General features: G+C 36.2%; 1 protein-coding gene across 7 annotated transcripts in view; it reads left to right on the forward strand.

Moving 5' to 3' along the window:
* Window positions 1–21,289, forward strand: part of TIAM1 (TIAM Rac1 associated GEF 1) — a 355,527-nt gene that overhangs the window by 199,465 nt on the left and 134,773 nt on the right. For 4 of the 7 annotated variants that reach the window (XM_074214024.1, XM_074214023.1, XM_074214022.1 and 1 more), the window contains one exon: window positions 8,119–8,299. Coding sequence is in view for 3 of the 7 variants with exons in the window: in XM_074214020.1 (XP_074070121.1) it covers window positions 18,845–18,911 (67 nt within the window). In the remaining 4 variants the exon portion in view is untranslated. Of the gene's footprint in view, window positions 1–8,118; window positions 8,300–18,841; window positions 18,912–21,289 lie in introns of those variants that run through there. The other 3 variants (XM_074214020.1, XM_074214021.1, XM_074214026.1) reach the window with 1 other exon arrangement.

Below are 21,289 nucleotides of genomic sequence, written 5' to 3' on the forward strand. Positions count from 1 at the left end.
ATAACTGAATGCCAGTCTTTCTTTCAGACATGATATACCTTCACATGCTTCCCCACTGCATTTAGTTTTGTAGTTTTCTGGAAGAGTAGAGTGGGTATTTTTGGAAGAAGCAAGTCTTTCTTCCATCATGAGGTTTCCTAATCTAGGGACTGCCCTAGGCATGTTCCCTTTGACATAAACTCCCCTCCCCATACTGCTGGGCAGAGTGATGACAGAGAACCTGTGATAGCTGAGACTTCAGCAGCAAGAAAATTCCTAAGTGGGTTTCACAGCACAGATTTATTGTGTCTTCTCAGTGTCTGGGAATAGGTAGGTAGAATTGCTGAGTGAGTGTTAAAGATTAGTATTTTCCACTCTGAATTCACAAGACAGTTACTTTGTTGGTATTCTTGGAGATTTTTGTCTCATGGAAATAGCTGCAATTATTCTGTCTCTGTTACATAATCTTCTTTGAGTTTGTTTGGATTTTTTGAAAGTTGATGGGGACTGGAGAAAATGTCTTATCCTCCATTTTGTTGGTCATGTGTCTTGGAAATCCTCTTTTCTATTTTTTCCTTTTATGGTAATACATAAATATTTATTGTATTAATAATGACCATAACCCTTAATTAGCTATACATGGTACAATATGTAATATGTAAGCCTCCTTCTGAAATTCAAATTAATGTTATAAATACTAATTTCTTTGATGAAGATACTTTAATTAATAACTAGCATTTATATCAGAGCTATAAAAAACTGTAGTTAATCTTGATAAATTTTCTTTCCTAATTTGGTGTTTTAATGGTAAAATTATAAGATATATTAGAAAAAATTCATCATATTATCAGAAAATTAGTTAAAACAGTTAAAAATACAGAAGAAAGTGATGTTAGAATTGAAATGACAATTTAAAAAAACTAAAAAAGAAAGAAAAAAACCTGAATTTCCAAAGCAAGGAGAAAAAGCATATTGCTTTTGAAGATTGAGTAATTAAAGACAAAAATAAATGAGCTTTTAATTTTAAAAATGTGCACTGAAATGATTATACTGTATAATGGATTTTTTAATTACTGAGTCTCCATCATGTTATTCACCTCTTACTGGATGCTGTAAAAGCTCAGTTTTGGGACAGCTAGGTAGTGCAGTGGATAGAGCACTGGCATTGAAGTCAGGAGGACCTGAGTTCAAATGCAGCCTTAGACACTTGGTACTTGCTTAGCTGTATGAACTTGGGTAAATCACTAAACCCCATTGCCTTGCAAAAAATTTTTTTAAAAGTTCACTTTTTAGTTTTTGGAAAAATCTTAAATCACCCTTATTTTTTTTTTTTTGTTTTTTGTTTTAGTTTTTACAAGGCAGTGGGGTTAAGTGACTTTGCCCAAGGTTACATAGCTAGGCAATTATTTATGTGTCTGAGATGGGATTTGAACTTAGGTCCTCCTGACTCCAGGACCTGTACTCTATCTACTGTGCCACCTAGCTGCTCCAATCACCTTCATTTTTTAGTATATCCCTCCCTCCCCTTCCTACCCACTAAGACATTCCTTTAAGAAAAAGAATGAAAAAAAAAATAGACAAAAACTGTATAAGGTTACTCACCATATTCTAACTTAAAAACTTGAATGTGGCTTTAATTAATTTCATGTGTGCCAGCTTGTTGACCTTATTTGTAAACAATAGAGTATATGTGACTAGAGGTAACTCTTTCTATTTGTAAATATATATATGATGTAGTTTCTAACTTTGGCTTGTCTCTGTGACCAACGATGAATCAAATAAATGAAAATCGAGTCATCAGTACTTAATCAACAGACAGTCTAGACTGATGCTTCCTCTCTATATGATATAGCTATGAGATTTAATTCAGTTTTTCCTTGGGATTCAATTTTTCCTCTTCACATGTCATCTTCATATTAAGAGGAAACTTGGAGGCCTTTTCTAGAGTATTTTCTTTATGATTTGCAGATAAATGTTGAGTAACATGAATTTAGATATTGTATGACAATCTTAGAAGTTTCATGACAAATCAAAATTATAAGGTATCAATGAAGTAAACTATATAAATATTTTATAGAGACAGTATTTTACAGACATAGTAAATGATGCTCTAAAACATCACCATTTGTTAGTGTGTATAGATACACATATATGAATATATGTGTTTTTCCTAATTAATTCCTATTTTAGATAATTTACATATCTGATGATAAGTAAAATTTTCTAATTCTTAATGTCATTCTAATGAATGACAAATAGATACTTCTTAATTTTCTAACCTGATCTTGTAATACTCAATTGTCTTTTCCTCATATTTCCTCCTCTATGTGTGTGTATATATATATATATATATATATATATGTTCACACATACATATACATGCACAGTATGTACAAGAGGAAAATATTTTCTGTCTGTTAAATCAGATAGAGAAATACTTGTTCCTGTAGAGCCATTTATGAACTGCCTTGGCAGTGGCATATTAAGACCATTTCATCAGAACAGTGCATTCTCTACTTTTGATCATTCTGACATCAATTTTTGGGTTTTTGACAGCTGCTGAACAGTTCATGACTGATGGACATTTTTCTAAGGTTAGTTTAAGAAGTTAAATAGGGTGTTAGGACTGAGAGGAGAGGAATAGGTAGTATAGGGAAAAGGAGAAAGAATTGGAAAAATAAAAAGATGCCATAGAAAAGTTGCTCGCTTCCTTTCCAGCCTCCTATTTCCTGGCATGAGTCACTCTAACTTGTCTATCAAGGAACTGGTTTTCAGTGATATAAAAGAATATTATGTCAGCAAGCTAACCCTTAGTAACATTCATTATTCTTAGTGTTGCTATTAAAATAATTTGTCTACTCAGTTATAGTAATTTGTCTTAATTTTAGCAGCTAGGTGACAAAGTAGATGAAGTATTAAGTCTAGAGATCTGAGTTCAAATTCAACTTTAGACATGGCAAGTCAATTAACTTTTGTTTTGCCTCAATTTTTTCATGTGTGAAATAGGGATAACAATATCACCTACCCAGAAAAGCACTTAGTACACAGTGCCAGACTTACTAAGTTCTATGTAAATGTTAGCCACTATTTATTATTATTATTATTTTAACTTTGTTGTAACAGTGAGTAGTGCACAGAGCAGTTCAAGTGAGCGACAGTGAAGCAGATTGTGAGTTTGTAGTTAACATCTTTTTTTTGGTTTTTACAGGGCAATAAATAGGGCTAAATGACCTGCCCAAGTTAAGTAACCAAGTGAGTATTAAGTGATTGAGGCCAAATTTGAACCCAGGTCCTCCTGACATCCGAGCTGGTGCTTTATCCACTTCAATACCTAGATGCCCCTGTAGTTAACATTTTTATTCTTAATTTAATATTAGCTTCTTTAAGTAACTAGTCACAGAGGTTCCTTCAAATTATAGAATTCTGAGTCTCTGCAAATCCTAAAAAGATCAGAGGGTTGAATGTCAGAAAAAATGTGATTAGAACTAGAGGGGCTAGGGCTTCAGAGTCAGGCTTGTACTGCAGGGGTCAAACAAAATGCTCCTTTTTTTCAACTTAGTGATCTATTAAGGAAGGAAGACTATCCTCTCCTCCCTTTCCCCAGTTGATATAGTCATAAGATTTAGTCACAGATAATGAAGCTTTAATAGAACAAGGGATTAAACTACTTATAAAATTACAATCTAGTCTTATGAGATACAAAGGGGTCCCTTGAGAGAGAGAGTGTCAGAAGGGAATAACTCTGTTGTATGAACAAACATATTTACCATACTCCCGGAGGATTTAAATGACTGAGTCCTGGGGAGTTCAAAGTTGTGAAGGTGGCTGAGCAATTTGTGGAAAAGATCCCAAGCTTGGGGGGGGGGGGGGGAGGAAAAGATTTCTGTCTCTTCATCCCATCAAGTTTGGTATTTAGCAGCTAAGTGCTAGACATCTTTCCAGCTTGTTGAGACTTAATTGCTTTGAGAGAATTCCTTCAAGGTACAGTCTTGAAGGAACAGAGAGACTAAAAAAGTTATACAGAGACTGTCCAGTAATTTGTTTGCATGTCATCTCCACCATTTGTGGGATCCTTGTTGAGGTCTTTGAGGACAGACATTGGCTTTTGCCTGGAACATAGTAGATACTTAATATATGTTGATTGATTGATTAGAATAAGAAAGCAACTTCAGGGAATACAACTTATTGGGAGCAGCAAAAAACTATTTATAGAGAGGAGCAGAGCATGGAAACCTATCTGAACAACATACCCTGTATGTATCCAGCTCCTTAGGGGAGCTGGATGAGGAATCTATGAAGAGGGAAAGGATTTCTAGGACTTGTATTATTGGAGTTAGAGATAGACGAGGATACTTTAGAGTTGTCTTAGTCCCATGTATATTCTGATTGTTGAAATGCCCAAGCTGATTCTTCCTTATTTGTGGGAGAGTGTGCCTTAAGCTTATGAGATAATTTTTTTTTTAGTTTCTGATCTTACTATGTTACCATTGGGACCTTGGGAATAATTGTTTTAGGATTACAGAATCAGGGATAACTAAAAGTATCCCTAGAATTGGGTAGCTATGCATTGAAAACAAAGTTGATGCCCACGGATTGAAAAATGACTAGAATGTAATGGAGTATTACTATGTTAGTAAGAAATTGGTATGAGAAATTCAGAGAAACATGGAGATATTTGTTTGAATTGATACAGAGTGAGCAGAACCAAGAGAACAAAGTACAAGACTTTGAAAGGAGGTTGAATTTTGAATAATGGAAAAATCAGTGAAGGTTTTAGAGAAGAGAGCATGAAACATACCTCTTCACTTATGAAAAAGAAAAGGGGAGATGGAACTCCTAGAAAGAATATTGTATTTGTACATTGTGTACTGTATGTGTGTGCGTGTGTGTGTGTGTGTGTGTGTGTGTAAATATATAATGTAATTGATCTTTGTGATAGACGTTCTCACAGGAAAAAAGACTAAATTCCCATGAGATTTTTAAAGATATACCTTTGTCTTAATCCCTTAAGAATTATGAACAAATTCTTTGAGTGAATTAAAGAAAACAACCTTATGGCAAAGAATTGGAAATCAAGGGAATGTCCATTAATTGGATCATGACTGAACAAGTTGTGGCTTATGATTGTGATGGAATACTATTGTTATATAAAGAATTGACAGGGACATGATTTCAGAGAAACACAGAAAGACACATGAACTTATGTAAAGTGAAGTGAGCAGAACCAGAACATATTGTACCCCATAACAACATTTTAATGATGATCAATTTGAGCTACTTTGATCAATGTAATGATCCAAGACAATTCCAATTTGAATATCCATCTCAAAAGAGAGAACTGTTAAAATCTGCTTATTGACTTAAGTATATTTTTTTACTTTCTTTTTTTTATACTATAGGTAATAAGAAAATGGTTAACATGATTTCACATTCATAATTTATATCATATTATTTGCCTTCCCAATGATGATGAGATGATGAGAGTCAGGAAGGAGGGAAAGATTTTGGAACTAAATTTTTAAAAAAATGAATATTAAATTTTTTTAAATGAATGCTAGGTGGTGCAGTGAATAGAGCACCAGCCCTCGAGTCAGGAGGACCTGAGTTCAAATTTGGTATCAGACACTTAATAATTATCTAGCTGTGTGACCCTGGGCAAGTCACTTAACCCCATTGCTTTGCAAAAATAAAAAAAAAAAAGAATGACAACTAATAAAGACTAAGCAAACAAATTATAAATAGCTAAGTTCTGGGGACTGTGATGGGGAAGGGGAAGTCTTGGTAGGAGGACTTGATGGAGGATACCCTTACAGCCAAAGTATCAAACTGAAAAGTAGGAAACATCCCATCTAGTAATTTTAAATTTCATCATTTCAAGAGGGATTTCAAAGCACAGTTCATGGAACAGACACACATTTCAGATAGACAGATATATTGAAAAGAAGTCTCTTGAAGGAGTAAGAAGCAACTTCAAGGAATGTGATACCTGGCATCAACAAATAAGTGAGCTGCTTTTGCAAACAAACCCTGGCAATTGAAAATCAAACTGTGGAGAGAATTAGACTCTGGGATGAGCAACTCACCCCACAAAATTCACTGACTCTAATGGAAGTTGTTCATGGACTTAAGAAAGGAGAAAAGACATACCAGAGCTTTTATTACTAGAGGTTGTGATTTCCTGAGTGTATTTTACACACATCAACAAGTCATCAATGATTAAGTGCCTACCGTGTATCAAACACTAAGCACTGGAAATCAAAAACCCATTCCCTCTTCTCAAGGAGCTCATAATCTTAATGTGAGAGACAAACTACCACAAGCAAACTACTATGTATGAAATATATATGATATCTATTTGAAATAATCAAAGAGGGAAGTCATTAAAATTAAGAACTGGAAAGACTCTTTTTAGAAGGTGGTACTTGAGCTAAGACTTGGAAGAAGCCAGAGAAGCTAGGTAGCCAGGAAGGAGATGAATATGAGTAGGAGGAAAGTTCCAGAAAAAGTTAGGGCAAGATAGGTAGGACTGAAAATTAAACTACACTCAGTGTAGCCGAGCTGATAGGGAGGAAAGTATTGGGGCGGGGGGGGGGGGGGGGGGGGAGAGAGAGAGAGAGAGAGAGAGAGAGAGAGAGAGAGAGAGAGAGAGAGAGAGAGAGAGAGAAAATAAGTGAGAACAGAGATGATAGAGGAGGTCATCTACTGGAGAAGATAAGATGATACATCCCTGAGGAAGTGATGTACATTGTTGAATACAATTTCTATATCAATGCTTTTGCTTAGTTGCATTTATGTCAAGGGTTCTGATCTAGTCCAGAAGGAAGTGGGAAATTGCTGTGATATAAAACCAAAAGAGATCAATTAAATGTTTTTGACTAAGAAATACCATGCAAGTAATTAAGAGATCAAGACATAAGTTTTTGAAGAAAAATGAAAATAAAGGAAGTAATTAAGGTGAATTCAGTAGAATGGAAGGGATTTAGGGAATAAAACCTCAGTGTTAGAAGGGACCTGTTGAAAATCAACTTCTTTGATCCTCCTGGAATCCCCTATTTTTCTTTTCCACAATAGAGTTATTAGCAAGGTATTTCCCACGTAGTACCCAATAAGAATGTAACAGGAGTATTATTGCCTTGACTTGAGGAAAATGGCCCCCTTTTTTGTAATTGGGAAAGCTTGAAAAAAACTGATCTGCCTAGAAATGAGGGGGGGGGCAGTCTCAGGGGGAGATGAAAATTTGATAGTTTGGGAGGCTTTTGTAGGATGAATGAAGCTTATATATTTCCTCAGCTTCATAGACACTCAGAACCTGACCCTCCCTATTCCAAGTTTCTGATCACATATTAAACGTGCCTACTTGATTTGAGATGAAAGGAAGCAGTGTAAAAAGACTCCAAATATATTCAAAAGTACTCTGTAATCATTTTGCACCAACTTATCCTTATATAAGTAGCCATTAAAAAAAGATTATAAGTAATTTTAAGCTTTTGGATTATATTGTACATTGTTTAAATGTAGTAGATAGGCTGTTGAAGTTAATGTCAGGAAAAACCTCTGTTTAAATCTGCCTCAGAGTGAGAACCTGAGACCCTGGACAAGTCATTTAATTTCTCTGAGCCTCAGCTAAACTGTAAAATTAGAACACCAGCCCTGGAGTAAAGAGGACTCCAAATGTGGCCTCAGAAACTTGACCCTTACTAGCTGTGTGACCTGGGCAAGTCAATTAACTCTGATTACCTCACATCCAAGGCCATTTCCAGTTGTCCTGATACATATGGAAAATAAGGCTGATGACTTAGCACAGCATTCCCTACAATTCATGTCCTTGTCATGGCATCACTTCCCTGATGTCATGTTCTTTGAGAACAAAAGACAAGCAACAAAATGGGATTATTATAAGACCCACCTGACAAGGTCCTTGCAATTATCAGATAAGAAGATATATGAAAAGTACTTTGTAAATCTTAAAGCACTGTATATAAGTAAGCTAATCACATAATGAAGTAAAAGTGTTTGTAAAATTTGTTTTTGTTTTGTTTTGTGTTGGGAGTGGGCAGTAAGATAAGAAAATGTTTTGAGGAAGAAATATCCTTGTAATGTTTTTGCCTAAACTTTTGTGTCTCCTTTGTCTCCCTTCAGGTTTTTGGGATATACTCATAGACTCTGATGAAATCTTAATGAAGTATCAACTGGCTAGTTCAAAAAGACTCTCAAGTTCTAGATGTGGTCCATTTTGATGACATTTGCTGTTTTATACATCTAAATGCCAGAGTTCTCTTGGGGAGAATTGTGCTGGACACCATTATTGCCTTTTGAGAAGGTAGGTTAGATGTATGTGAAAATTCTTCCTGTGTGAGTAGAAATAAATTTTGTTGTTGGGGGGAAATGCCTGTCTCACAGAAAGAAAATTTGGACAAGTTAACAAATCAGTAATTGACTCTTGGTTTTTTTTTTAGGTTTTTGCAAGGCAAATGGGGTTAAGTGGCTTGCCCAAGGCCACACAGCTAGGTAATTATTAAGTGTCTGAGACCGGATTTGAACCCGGGTACTCCTGACTCCAGGGCCGGTGCTTTATCCACTGCACCACCTAACCGCCCCAGTAATTGACTCTTAACAATCCCAAAGTGGTAGTTTGCTGACAGACTAATAAACTCTTTCTCTTCTTCCTTGGCTGAATTGCTTGCCTAGTTTTTTAGAGATATCTTCTATTTTGTCACATTTATAAGATTACATTAAAAATGTGACTTAAAAATCTTCTTTTAAAATAAAGTACTTTCGGGGCAGCTAGTTGATGTAGTGGATAAAGCACCGGCCCTGGAGTCAGGAGTACCCGGGTTCAAAGCCAGGCTCAGACACTTAATAATTACCTAGCTGTGTGGCCTTGGGCAAGCCACTTAACCCCATTTGCCTTGCAAAAACCTAAAAATAAATAAACAAATAAATAAAGTACTTTGTTTTAATAAGCCTAAAGGTAAAAAAAATCATTATGAATTAATATTTCTAAGATGATTTTTCCAAACCTTCTTTCTCAAAATGTTCTACACCTTCCACCTTACTGTTTCACTTGATTTTCTCAAAAGTTCCCATGAATTCATTTATGAGCTCAAGGCCTGTTTTTCTAATTATCCCTCTTTCCTGACTCCTCACCTCACATCTCCCACTGCTTGCTGTTTGACTTCTCACACTAGATGTCTCCTAGCTTTGAGACAGGTGGGTTCAAATCCAGAATTAGGTAACTTCCTAAGGGCAGCTAGGTGGTGCAGAGGCACTGGCCTTGGAGTCAGAAGGACAGGAGTCCTAATCTCAGATACTTGGGCAAGTCACTTAACCCTGATTGCCTCACATCAAGGGCCATTTCTTGTCATCCTGATCCATATCTAGCCACTGGACCCAGATGGCTCTGTAGGAGAAAGTAAGGCTGGTGACTTAGCACAGCTCTCCCTCCCTCAAATCCAATTCAGGCATCACTTCCCTGAAGTCATGGTTCCTTCATGACCTCCCTTCATTTCTTACTAAGAACCTATTTGCTATAAGATCCCTCTTCTGTATTTTACTTCTTAAAACTCCTTGATATCCTTCTCCAGTCTGCCCTCCATCAGTATTCATTACCAATATTGGTCTACAATTTTCTTTTCCTGTTTTGATTCTTATTGGTCTGTATTCAGATAACATCCATTCTTTCTCTGGAGGCCAATAGCATTTTTCATCATGAGTCCTTTGGAATTGTCTTGTATCATTGTATTGCTGAAAATAATTAAGTCATTCACAGTTGTTTCTTATAAAATACAGTTGCTGTGTACAATATTCTTCTGATTCTGCTCACTTTATCAGTTCACTGAAGTCTTTCTAGTTTTTTCTGAAATGAACCTACATTTCTTCTTAATTTTAAATTTAAATTTATTTATTTATTTTTCCAACTACATGAAAAGATAGTTTTCAACATTCATTTTTGGGGTAAGATTTTGAATTCCACATTTTTTTTCTTCCCTTTCGCTCCCCTTTCTCCTTGACAATGAGTAATCTGATATAGGTTTTATATCTATATATATATATATATGTATATATATATATATATAAAACTGTTAAACATATTTCCATATTTTAGTCATGTTGTGAAAGATGAATCAGAACAAAGGAGAACAAAAATAATGAGAAGGTAAAGAACAAATAAGCATAAAACAAATTTGTTTTGTGTGGTTTTTTTTGCAAGGCAATAGAGTTAAATGACTTGCCCAAGATCACACAGCTAGGTAATTATTAAGTGTCTGAGGCTGGATTTGAACTCAGATCCTCCTGACTCTGGGACTGGTGCTCTGTCCACTGTGCCACCTAGCTGCCCCAAAACAAATTTTTTAAATGAACAAAAGTAAACTTTGGTCTATATTCAATACTTCTTTCTCTGGATGTGGATGGTATTTTCCATCACAAGTCCTTTAGAATTGTTTTCAATTATTGTACTTCTGTGGAAAGCTAAGTCCATCATATTTTATAATCACACAATGTTGCTGTTAATGTGTACAATGTTCTTCTGGTTTTGCTTATTTTACTATTCCTCCTCATCATCATTTCTTATAGCATAATTATTTTCTATTACGATCATATACTTGTTCAGCTATTCCCCAATTCATAGACATCCCTTCAATTTCCAGTTCTTGGCCTCTACAAAAAAAATCTGCTATAAATAGTTTTGTACAAATAGTTTCTTCTTCCCCTTCTCTCCCCTTTCTTTAATCTCATTGGAATATAGACCTATTAGTGGCTTTGCTGAAATAAAGTGGGAATGCACAGTTTAATACTTTTTGGGCATAGTTCCAAAATGTTCTCCAGAATGTTTGGATCAGTTCACAACTTCACTAACTGTATATTAGTGTCCTAGTTTGAATTTTTACTTTTCAAGTTTATTTCTTACAAACATTTTTATTGCATTGTATTCTTCATTCTGTTATCCCCTACATTTTGAGTGAATTTGTTTCATTCATTTTTGCAATTATGATCATTTTCCTCCATAATTTTATTTTGTATTTTTCACTTTCTTTAACTCCTCCAGAGGAGTGCCCTGAGTTTGATGTAGTCTGTTTCTGTTCTGAGCCCTGTTTTCTTTCCCACTTTCAGATCTAAATCATAGGTTCTTGTCTTTACTTCCTTTTGAAATTTTCTTCATCGTACACACTCCTTAGTCTGTTTTGCTTAGGATCAATTTCTCTCTTAATTTCTCCTTCCTCTTATACCTACCTTTCCCTTTTCTCTTGTTTCCCTATTAAGGGAAATGTATTATATTATGTATTCTTCCTTCCTTTGACTAGTTCAGGAAAAAGTGAGATTCACATGTTAACTGTTCCATCCACCTCTTCATCTTTGTATAGATTTCTAATTGCAGACCACTATTATGTGAGATCTTTTTTGTACCTCTCCTTTCTTTCTCTTTTCTCTTACCTCTTAGTGTAGTCTTTTTCCCTCCCTTAACTTTTTTTTTAAGATCATCAAAACAAAATCATTCTCAATGCCTCTGTCTTATAAGTTTCTCTCTATATGGAAATAATAGGTATTTGAGAGTGCACGTGGATCATCTCCCTCAGTGGGAATGAGAAAAATTTTATCCTCATTTAGTCCCTTATGATTACTTTACCCTATTTACCCTTTTATGTTTCACTTGATTAATGTGTGTGCACTTCAGAATTTTTATCTAGCTTTCATCTTTTCATCTAGAAGTTGCCTATTTGCTTAAAAGTCTAATTTTTTTTCCCTGTAAGATTTTACTTAGTTGTGCTGGCTTATTCTTAGTTATAAGACTGTATCTTTTGTGTTCTTCATTTTAAGCTCTGTTTCATTATAGTTGTGATGAATCTTATGTGATTCTATCTCTTCTTGGTACTTGAATTCTTTGTTTCTGGTTGTTTGCAGTATTTTTTCTTTAAATTAGAAAACTTGGCTTGTAGCTGTAATGTTTCTGGAAATTTTTTATTTGGGATTTTCTTTCTGTAAGCAGTAAGTGTTCTTTCTTATTTTGCCCTCTGGTTCCAAAAGATTAGGATTTCTTGGAATGTGATGTTTAACCTCTTTACTTTGTCATGTTTTTAAGATAGTGTAATCATTATTAAAATATCTCTCCACAGTTTTTCAGATCAAATTTTTTTGCTATAAGCTACCTTACGTTTTCTTCAATTTTCTTCAATCTTTACTTTGTTTTGACATTTTTTTTGTGTGTCATGTAATCATTAACTCCTACTTACTTTATTGTAATTTTTGGAGATTGAAACTTGGCTAAGATATTTGTACCGATTTTGCACTATTTCCAAGTTGGTAATTCTGTTTCCATTTCTTTCTTCTATGACTCCAATGTCTCTTGCTTTGTTTGTATTTGCAAGGCAATGGGATTAACTGACTTACCCAAGGTCACACACTAGGCAATTATTAAATGTCTCAGGCCAGATTTGAACTCAGGTCCTCTTAACTTCAAGACCAGTACTCTATCTACTGTGCCACCTAGCTGCCTCTCTAATGTCTTTTCAAAATGTTTTATACTTCAAGGATTTCATTTAATTTTTAAATTATTTTAAACTCATAAATTATTGCTTTATTTCTTCTCTGTAGATTTTTATGACACTCTTCTCTCCTTGTTCTCCCATCTTCTGATTGCTTCATCTCAATAACCTTTGCTGGATCCTCATCAGGATCATGTCCATGATCTATGAGTATTCCCGAGGCACACTTTTCTTCTTTCCCTTCACTCTTTCACTTGATGTTCTTAAAAGTTTCCATGAATTCAATTATCAGCTCTATGCAGATGCTTCTCATTACCTGTTTTTCTAATCCTCACCTCTTTCCTGACTTCTCACCTTACATCTCCCTCTGCTTGCTGTTTGATTTTCACACTAGATATCTCATAACTCTGAGACAGGTGCATTCAAATCCAGCATAAGATACTTCCTAAGGGCAGTAGATAGAGCACAGGTCTTGGAATCAGGAGGGCAGGAGTTTTTTTTTTTTTTTTAGGTTTTTTTGCAAGGCAAATGGGGTTAAGTGGCTTGCCCAAGGGCACACAGCTAGGTAATTATTAAGTATCTGAGACCGGATTTGAACCCAGGTACTCCTGACTCCAGGGCTGGTGCTTTATCCACTGCAACACCTAGCCACCCCAGGACAGGAGTTCTAATCCTGCCTCAGCAACTTGACACTTGGGCAAGTCACTTAACCCTGATTGCCTCCCATCCATGGTCATTTCTAGTCATTCTGATCCCTATCTGGTCACTGAACCCAAATGACTCTGGAGTAGGAAGTGAGGCTGGTGACTTAGCACTGCCCCTCCCCACTCACTCAAATTCAATTCATGTGTTTGTCATGCCATCACCTCCCCGATGTCATGGCCTTCTTTGAAAATGAAGGACAAGGGGCGGCTAGGTGGCGTAGTGGATAAAGCACCAGCCCTGGAGTCAGGAGTACCTGGATTCAAATCCGGTCTCAGACACTTAATAATTACCCAGCTGTGTGGCCTTGGACAAGCCACTTAATTCCATTTGCCTTGCAAAACCCTTAAAAAAAAAGATGCTTCCTAACTTTGGGCAAGTATTACTTAACCTTTGTTTGCCTTAGCTTCCTCAACTGTAAAATGGGAATAAGAACTTTACCTACTTTACAAGGTTGTTGTAATGCTCAAATGAAATAATACCATATTAGGTGCTTAATAAAAGCTTGTTGCATCTTCCCCTTCATCCCTCTTTCCTTCTTTCCTTCCTTCCCTCTTTTCTTCTCTCCCTCCTTCCTTCTTTCCTACCTTTCTTCCCTCCCTCCTTCTCTCCTTCCCTTTTCTCCCTTCCATCTTTTCTTCCTCCCTACTCTCCTTCCCATCTCCTTCCCTCTTCCTTTCCTCCCTCCCTCTTTCCTTCCTTCCTTTTCTCTTCCTTCCCCTTCCTTGCCTTTCCCCTCTCCTTCCTTTCCCCACTCTCCCCTCTCCTTTTCCCCTCCATCCCTTTCCTTCTTTCTTTCCTTTCCTCCTTCCTTCTTTCCCCCTTCTTGTCTTCCTTTCCCATGTCTTTTCTTCCCTCCCTCCTTCCCTCCTTCCTTCTCTTTCCCTCTTTCCTTGCTTCCTTCCTAGGGGTAAGTTTCTTTTGTTGTTAACTTATTTTTCTATTCTAATTACTTACTTTGAACCCTACTTTGCACAATTCTGATTCAAATGACTGGGCTTTACTTATATCCTCTTGAGAACTGCAGCTGTTTTCTTGGGTTATTAGTATTGTGTATTGTGTTATTAGAGGATCCTAGGGCAACTCAAACTGGGGATTAGCAAATTTATCTGCTACTAGTCTGGTCTAATTGCTACCTGCCATGGTCTGAGTTCTGCAAGTTCCTGACCTGGGTTTGGTTCTAAGCAATATCTTTTGACTTGATCCTAGTTGGATTTCCATAGAGTTTTCCTAGACTTAAGCATTAACAGCCACCTAGAAAACTCTGCAGTTTCAGAGTGATAGAATTGCATGTTTGCCTTTGGCCTGCAATTCCTTCCCAGGTTATTCAGCTGTAGGTTTCATAGTATGTTAGGAGGTCAGACCTGAGACCCTGCAATTCTCCTGGTGTCAGACACACACCACTGTTGTTTGCTTCTGAACCTGCTCCTCACTCTGTGTACAGCATAGGTTGGATGATCCTCCTTTCCTGGCACCCCTGCTGCCTTCTCCTGAAGCACAAGTAATCTCTTGACCATCTAGGTCTGTGATGGGTAATCAGTGAAAGAGCTGCCAGTTGGCACCTGTTCCTGTTCTCTGCACAAGATTCGACCACTTTTGTGTTAGTCTAGGATCTTTTCTTGCTCTGGTTTATGCTAAAACTCCTCATGCTGGCAGGTTTTTTTTGGGTACCTTCCTACTGTGTTGGACTGTGTTGGAGACCTTTCAAGATTTTAGTGGAGTAGTTGTAGGGGGCTGAGCTTAACTGTACTTTTTCCTACTACTCTGCTGTTTTTTCCTGGTCTCTATATTTCTAACCTTGATTTCTAGTACTCCTGCCTCTTCTACTAGATTCTTTTCAGCAATCAGTTTCTTACTAATCTTCAGTTTCTTCCTCTTTATTCACCCCTTTCCTACTTCTTACAAATGTGATTAGGTCTTTATCAGTCTTTAAAAATATCTTCACTTAACCCTCAGTCTATTTTAATCCATTATTTTTTCTCAATCAGCTTCCTAGAATAGTTATCCACATTGTTAACTTCACCTTCTCTCCCCACTCCCTCCCCTCTCACCCCTTTGCAACTTGGCTTCCAAACTTTTTATTTGGGTGAAACAAATTCTTTACAAAATTATTTCTTAATTATCTTGTCCAATAGCTTTTCCTGAATCCTCATTTTTCTTGGGTTTTCTGTAGTATTTGTCACTGTTTATCATCCTCATCTCTTGGATGAAGTCTCTCTCTCTTATTATAGCTTCTCATTGTATTTTATTATTTCATCATTATTTGGTGGGGTGGGAATTTTAGCGTTTTACTGGAATAGATGTGGTCCTAAGTTGTCTGCTTATGTTCTAGTAGCTATCTTTCCTGGAAGACCCCTTTTATTTATTTTTGAAGTGTTCTGTTTAACCTCTTGTGCAGTCCTTGTTTGGGGTATTTTGAATCTAACTTACTAAAACTGTTCACCAGTTTGTAATATTTAACAGTAATTTCCAGAACTTGGTCTCCATTTAATCTTAGCTTCCCCCTCCCCTTTTTTGGCTGTCTCTAAGCTCAACCTCCTGTGGGGAAAGAACAGGTTTGTAACCAAGGCCTCCCACTAGAATCTAATTTTAAATTCACAATCTGTCTTGTGATTTTCCCTTCAAATTTAACTTGGAAGTAAATACATTCTATTCGTTTTAATATATTCTTAAAAGATATTTTCAAGTTATGAAAGTGTAATCATTTTGTTTATTTTTCATGCATTTTGTAATATTTATTGACTTGAAGATAACTGCATTATAATTTTTCTCTTTCTGTCAGTTATTTAAAAATTCCTGTGAGATATAGAAGATTTTTAGTCAAACCCTATTAACTGTAGAGCTAAGTTCCATATGAAGTATATGCATTTTAGATTCTAATTAAGGGGGCTATATTAATTCTAAAAAACCTTCTTTTTAGGCAATCTTTTATGAAGCATTTCTACATTATGAACTTTAAAGGCAGCAATAAAGAGTAGAAAAATCCTGGTATATTTTAGTAGTGAATAACAGTTTTGCCTAAATAAAAAAATTTTTTAACAAAGATCATGTAATCCCATTGCTATAGAGGAAATTTGGGAGGCAGAAAAATATAGGGTTCAGTTTTTTCAGAATGCAGTTTTTTAGTTAATATTCTTATCTAGTACCTGATAGAATAATATAATTATTTTAACTACACTCTTATTCCCTTGATTTTTAAAAAATCCATTTTATGTGCATCCCCTTTGATCCAGCAATGCCACTACTGGGTCTATACCCTGAAGAGATGATGAAAAAGGGTAAAAGCATCACTTGTACAAAAAATATTCATAGCAGCCCTGTTTGTGGTGGCAAAGAATTAGAAATCAAGTAAATGTCCTTCAGTTGGGGAATGGTTTAGCAAACTGGTATATATGTATGTCATGGAACACTGTTGTTCTATTAGAAACCAGAAAGGAAGGGAATTCAGGGAAGCCTGGAGGGATTTGCATGAACTGATGCTGAGTGAGATGAGCAGAACCAGAAAAACACTGTACAGCCTTACAGCAACATGGGGCCAATGATCAACCTTGATGGACTCGCTCATTCCATCAGTGCAACAATTAGGGACAATTTGGGCTCTCTGCAATGGAGAATACCACCTGTATCCAGAGAGAAAACTGTGGAGTTTGAACAAAGACCAAGGACTATTACCTTAAATTTGGGGGGGGGGGGGGATGATACCTTATTGTCTGATCTTGCTATCTCTTATACTTTATGTTTTTTTCCTTAAGAATATGATTTCTCTCACATCACACACAATTTGGATCAATGTATACCATGGAAACAATGTAAAGCCTGACAAATCACCTTCTGTGGGGGGTGGGGGGGAGGGAAGTAAGATTGGGGGGGAAAACTGTAAAACTCAAAATAAATAAAAATTTTTAATCTAACAAAAGGCCATTTTAGAAAATAGACATGTTTATATCTTCAAATTTGATTTTTACTTAAGTCTTAAGAAGACCCAAGAATTCTACTTTAGGTTTAATATCAAGACAACAAATGGTGGCTTTGTTATTTTAGTGGGTTTTCTGTTTTTATCTTAGGTAAACTGTTAAAGATATCAATTTTGTACCTGTCATCATTGCACTGTTTACATTCCCACTTAAAAAAAAAAAAGAAACAACAAACAGCCCTTTAAAATTTGCTGAAAGGCAAAAATAATGTCCCTAAAACCAAAAATGTCTGAAGTAAAATTCAAATTTGAATCTTCAGGTCTCAGACACTTAATAATTACCTAGCTGTGTGGCCTTGGGCAAGCCACTTAACCCCATTTGCCTTGCAAAAACCTAAAAAAAACCTTGAATCTTCAGGTACTTAAAATGAGAATTTTCAGTTCAAAGACACTGAATTTAGAAATAGATTTTGATTTTTTATTCCACTTCAGAGGGGGAGCAATGGTGTAGAAATATAGGAAGTTTGTATGACTATTCCACTATGCTTATTGCTTTTTTAATAGCTTTCCTTCAGAAATCTCAAGTAAAACTTACCTTATAGAGCCCCTGGTTAATTGTTTTTCCCCTTCTTTGTCTTTTTGATTTTTTAAAAAATTGGTAAATAATAATATAACAAGTTTTTATATGTTCAAATAAATGACTGTAATTTGAGCCAGGAAAGATTAGACTTAATATTCTATGCTACTGTAGTTGTTCTTCAGTCATTTCAGGCATATTCAACTGTTTGTGACCCCATTTGAGATGGTCTAGGGAAAGGTACTGGAGTAGCTTGCCATTTCCTTTTCCAGCTTTCTCTATTCATTGCACCACCTAGTTGTCTCTGCATAGCTATTGAACTATGATAGTATCAAGAATGAGACATATCTTTCTTCCTTCTCTCTCTCCTTTGCTTCCTTCTTCATTTCCTCTCTCTCTCCCTCCCTTACTTTCCTCTCTTCCTTCCCTCCTTTCTTTCCTTTCTCCCTCCCTTCCTTCCTTCTTTCCTCCTTGATTCCCTTGCTCCCCTCTTTCTTACTTTCCTCTCCTTCCCTCTCTCCCTTCATTCTTCCTTCCTTTCCTCTTTCTTTCCTTACCTCCCCTATCTCTCTTTCCCTCCCTCCCTCCCCTCCACACATCAATCCACATGATTCATGTTACTGACATAGGCACTTCCAGCTCTTTCACTAAGATCTGTTTACTAGCTTCTTACTCCTACCATCTCATTCCCTGCATAAATTACTTCTGCAATATCCCCTGCCTGGGATCCCCTCCCACCCTCTCTACTTGTTCAAATCAGGCCCATTTCATCAGATCCAGTTCAGGTCCCAAGGAATTTCCTCCTTACTGCTATATCATGATATATCCCATAAATAAATAGTAATAAGAATTATCAGTGTTCAGTTGTCCATTTCATAATACAATATTATTGTGTAATTATAGAAGAAATAGGGCAGGGTTTGGATTCAACAAGACTGGAGTTCAAACTTTGACTTTGACAAATGCTGACTGTGCTACCCCCAGACAAGTAATTTAACCCTAGACAGTTAAGATGTGGAGAAATGGTTGAGCTATGTGGGTAGAAAGAGTTTTCTCATCCTAGAATACCATACACTACTGAGATTTATTCATCTAATTCTTGTTCCTGTTCTCACACAGATTTCTATGGTATATTTCTTTCATTAGATTAAGAGGGAAAGACTTTCTATAGAAGATTTGAATGAAGGATAGATGAGGAAGGAGAGGCTTCCAGGAGGCCTGGAGGACAGCCAGAGACAATGGCCAAAGTTGAGAGATGGTATGTTTTTGTTCGTGGAAGAGCATGAAAGCCAGTGTCACTGGATCAAAGGAATAGTTTAAGTAAAATCTCAGTTGTTAATTTAAGGAAGACCTATACATTCATGCCACCATAGTTTCATCAGATAACCATAATCCTTTTACATTTAATGTGAGAGAAGCAAAAGATGATCATTAGAGAGATCACAGAAACTGGCATTGAAACAGCAATAAATTTGGGCAGTAGAACTGAGTGGAGAAAGGGAGGAGTTGATCAGTTTCAGTTCAATTCAATAAATATTTATTATTTATTAAACACCTCCTGTGTGTCTCTCTGTGCTGTCTTGATATAGATTTTAAAAAGTCACTATCCTTAAGGAACTTTCAGTGTAATGGGGAAAGAAGACACACAAAAAGAGAATGGAACAAGGGGTGGTTGGAGGACCCCTAGAACACTGGATCATCTTGTTCAGTGGAGGCAGGGATGCAGAAGCAAGGTGAAGTGAGCAGATGTATTCTGAAGCTTCATTCATTTGACTAGCTTCCTGGCATTAATTCAGAACTTTGAATACTCAGTGATAGCCATCAATCAGTCAGTCAACATTTATTAAACAATTATAAAATTCTAAGAAACTGCATGAGGCTGTGGGAATCAAATGATACAAATGAATCCTAATCTTCAAGGAACTTGTGTCTTATTGGGGAAGGGGGTACACAAATGTGGTGCAAGAGAAAATGTAGAGGCACTGTGTCAAATGATCAGATGATCACTCTAGAACTTGTGTTTAAGATTTGAGCATGTTGGGTTGGATAGACCTACAAACAAATGAAGGTTTTCTGTGGTTAAGGGCTAACTGGCAGGTTTCAATTGCAGTAGAACAAGGGGGCAAAGGGATTCAAAGGTGGAAAACAATGTAAAGTTGAACCAGTCAGTAGAGTACTAAGATTCTAAAGAAAGGAATTTCACAACTGAAACATGTTATTAAATCTCAACTGGTATATATTTATAAATCTAATCTCATGACTATAGTTAAACTTGTATTCTTCCTGGTTGACTATTCTATTGACTTCAGGAGTTGTTCTAGATTTCTCCTCTCCACCTTAAAATTCTAAGTTTCTCTTTCATTAGATGACATTGCTTTTTTACTTTAGTAAGAAAATGAAGACCATTCACTGTAAGATCCATTTTTTCTCCATATCTCAAAACCCCTCTGTATTAGTAATTCTTTTTTTAAAGATTTTATTTTGAGTTTTACAATTTCCCCCGCTAATCTTACTTCCCTCCCCCCACCCCCCTCAGAAGTCAATTTTCCAGTCTTTACATTGTTTCCATGATTGTATTAGTAATTCTTAACTGGGGCATCTTTGAATTTAAAAATATTCTGGTAACTATTCAATATAATTGGTTTTCTTTTAACTATGAAATTTATTATAGGTTCTTAAAAATATTATTCCTCTGAGTCTCCCTGTTAGAGTGAGTCCATGACACACAAAAAAGGTTCAGAATCCCAGTTCTACATAATTATTTCTCTCCTCAGTTTTATTCTCTTCCATCTCTAGTCAGCATAAATTATCTCATTTAGCTTCCTCCATGATTCTAGATACTTTGCTATTATTATTCCCATTTAAAGGATGAAAAAGTGTGGCTCAGAACAGGAATGTTGACCTAGGAAACCTAAGAGGGAAGAAGGAGGAGTAGAGATAGTGGTAAAGACAAAAGAATAGACTTAAAAGGAATGAGACAGGGAAAAATGAAAGGATAGGAGATTCCATTAAGAGAAAGGGAATTTGAGAGTTATCATCATGATGATGGTCGAATGGTGAGAGTCATGGTGATTTCCCTGTGAGTGGCTATGAATGTAGTAAAACTGGGACATGAAATCTGAGGAGGATGAACTGCAGGGTCAGGTATTTTGTTGTTGTTCCAACATTCTTCAGTCATGTCTGACTCTTTGTGACCCTATTTAGGGGTTTCTTGGCAAAGATACTTGAGTAGTATGTCATTTCCATCTCCAACTCATTTTCCAGACAAGAAATTAAGGCAAATAGAGCTGAGTGACTTGCATAGGGTCATACAGTGTCTGAAGCTAGATTTGACTTCAGCACGATGAGTCTTCCTGACTCCAAGCCCCAGCAAACTATCCACTATATAATCTAGGATATTTGAGGGAATATTAAAGTTTATATTGAATTCTCCAATTAAAACTTAGAGAACCAGTGATTGAGGTACTAAATTCCTGGGCGGGAGTGGGGGATGGATAATGACTGGAAAACTGATAGTTTAAAGCAAAAAATATCTTGTCTGGATGATATTATAATCAGCAAACATATATATTAAGTGCTTGTGCACCAAGCCTTATACTAAAGCAGGGGCAACTGGTTACTTTAGGAAGAATATTT

The sequence above is a fragment of the Macrotis lagotis genome, chromosome 1, assembly GCF_037893015.1.
Source record: "Macrotis lagotis isolate mMagLag1 chromosome 1, bilby.v1.9.chrom.fasta, whole genome shotgun sequence".
Classification (NCBI taxonomy): Eukaryota; Metazoa; Chordata; class Mammalia; order Peramelemorphia; family Peramelidae; genus Macrotis; species Macrotis lagotis.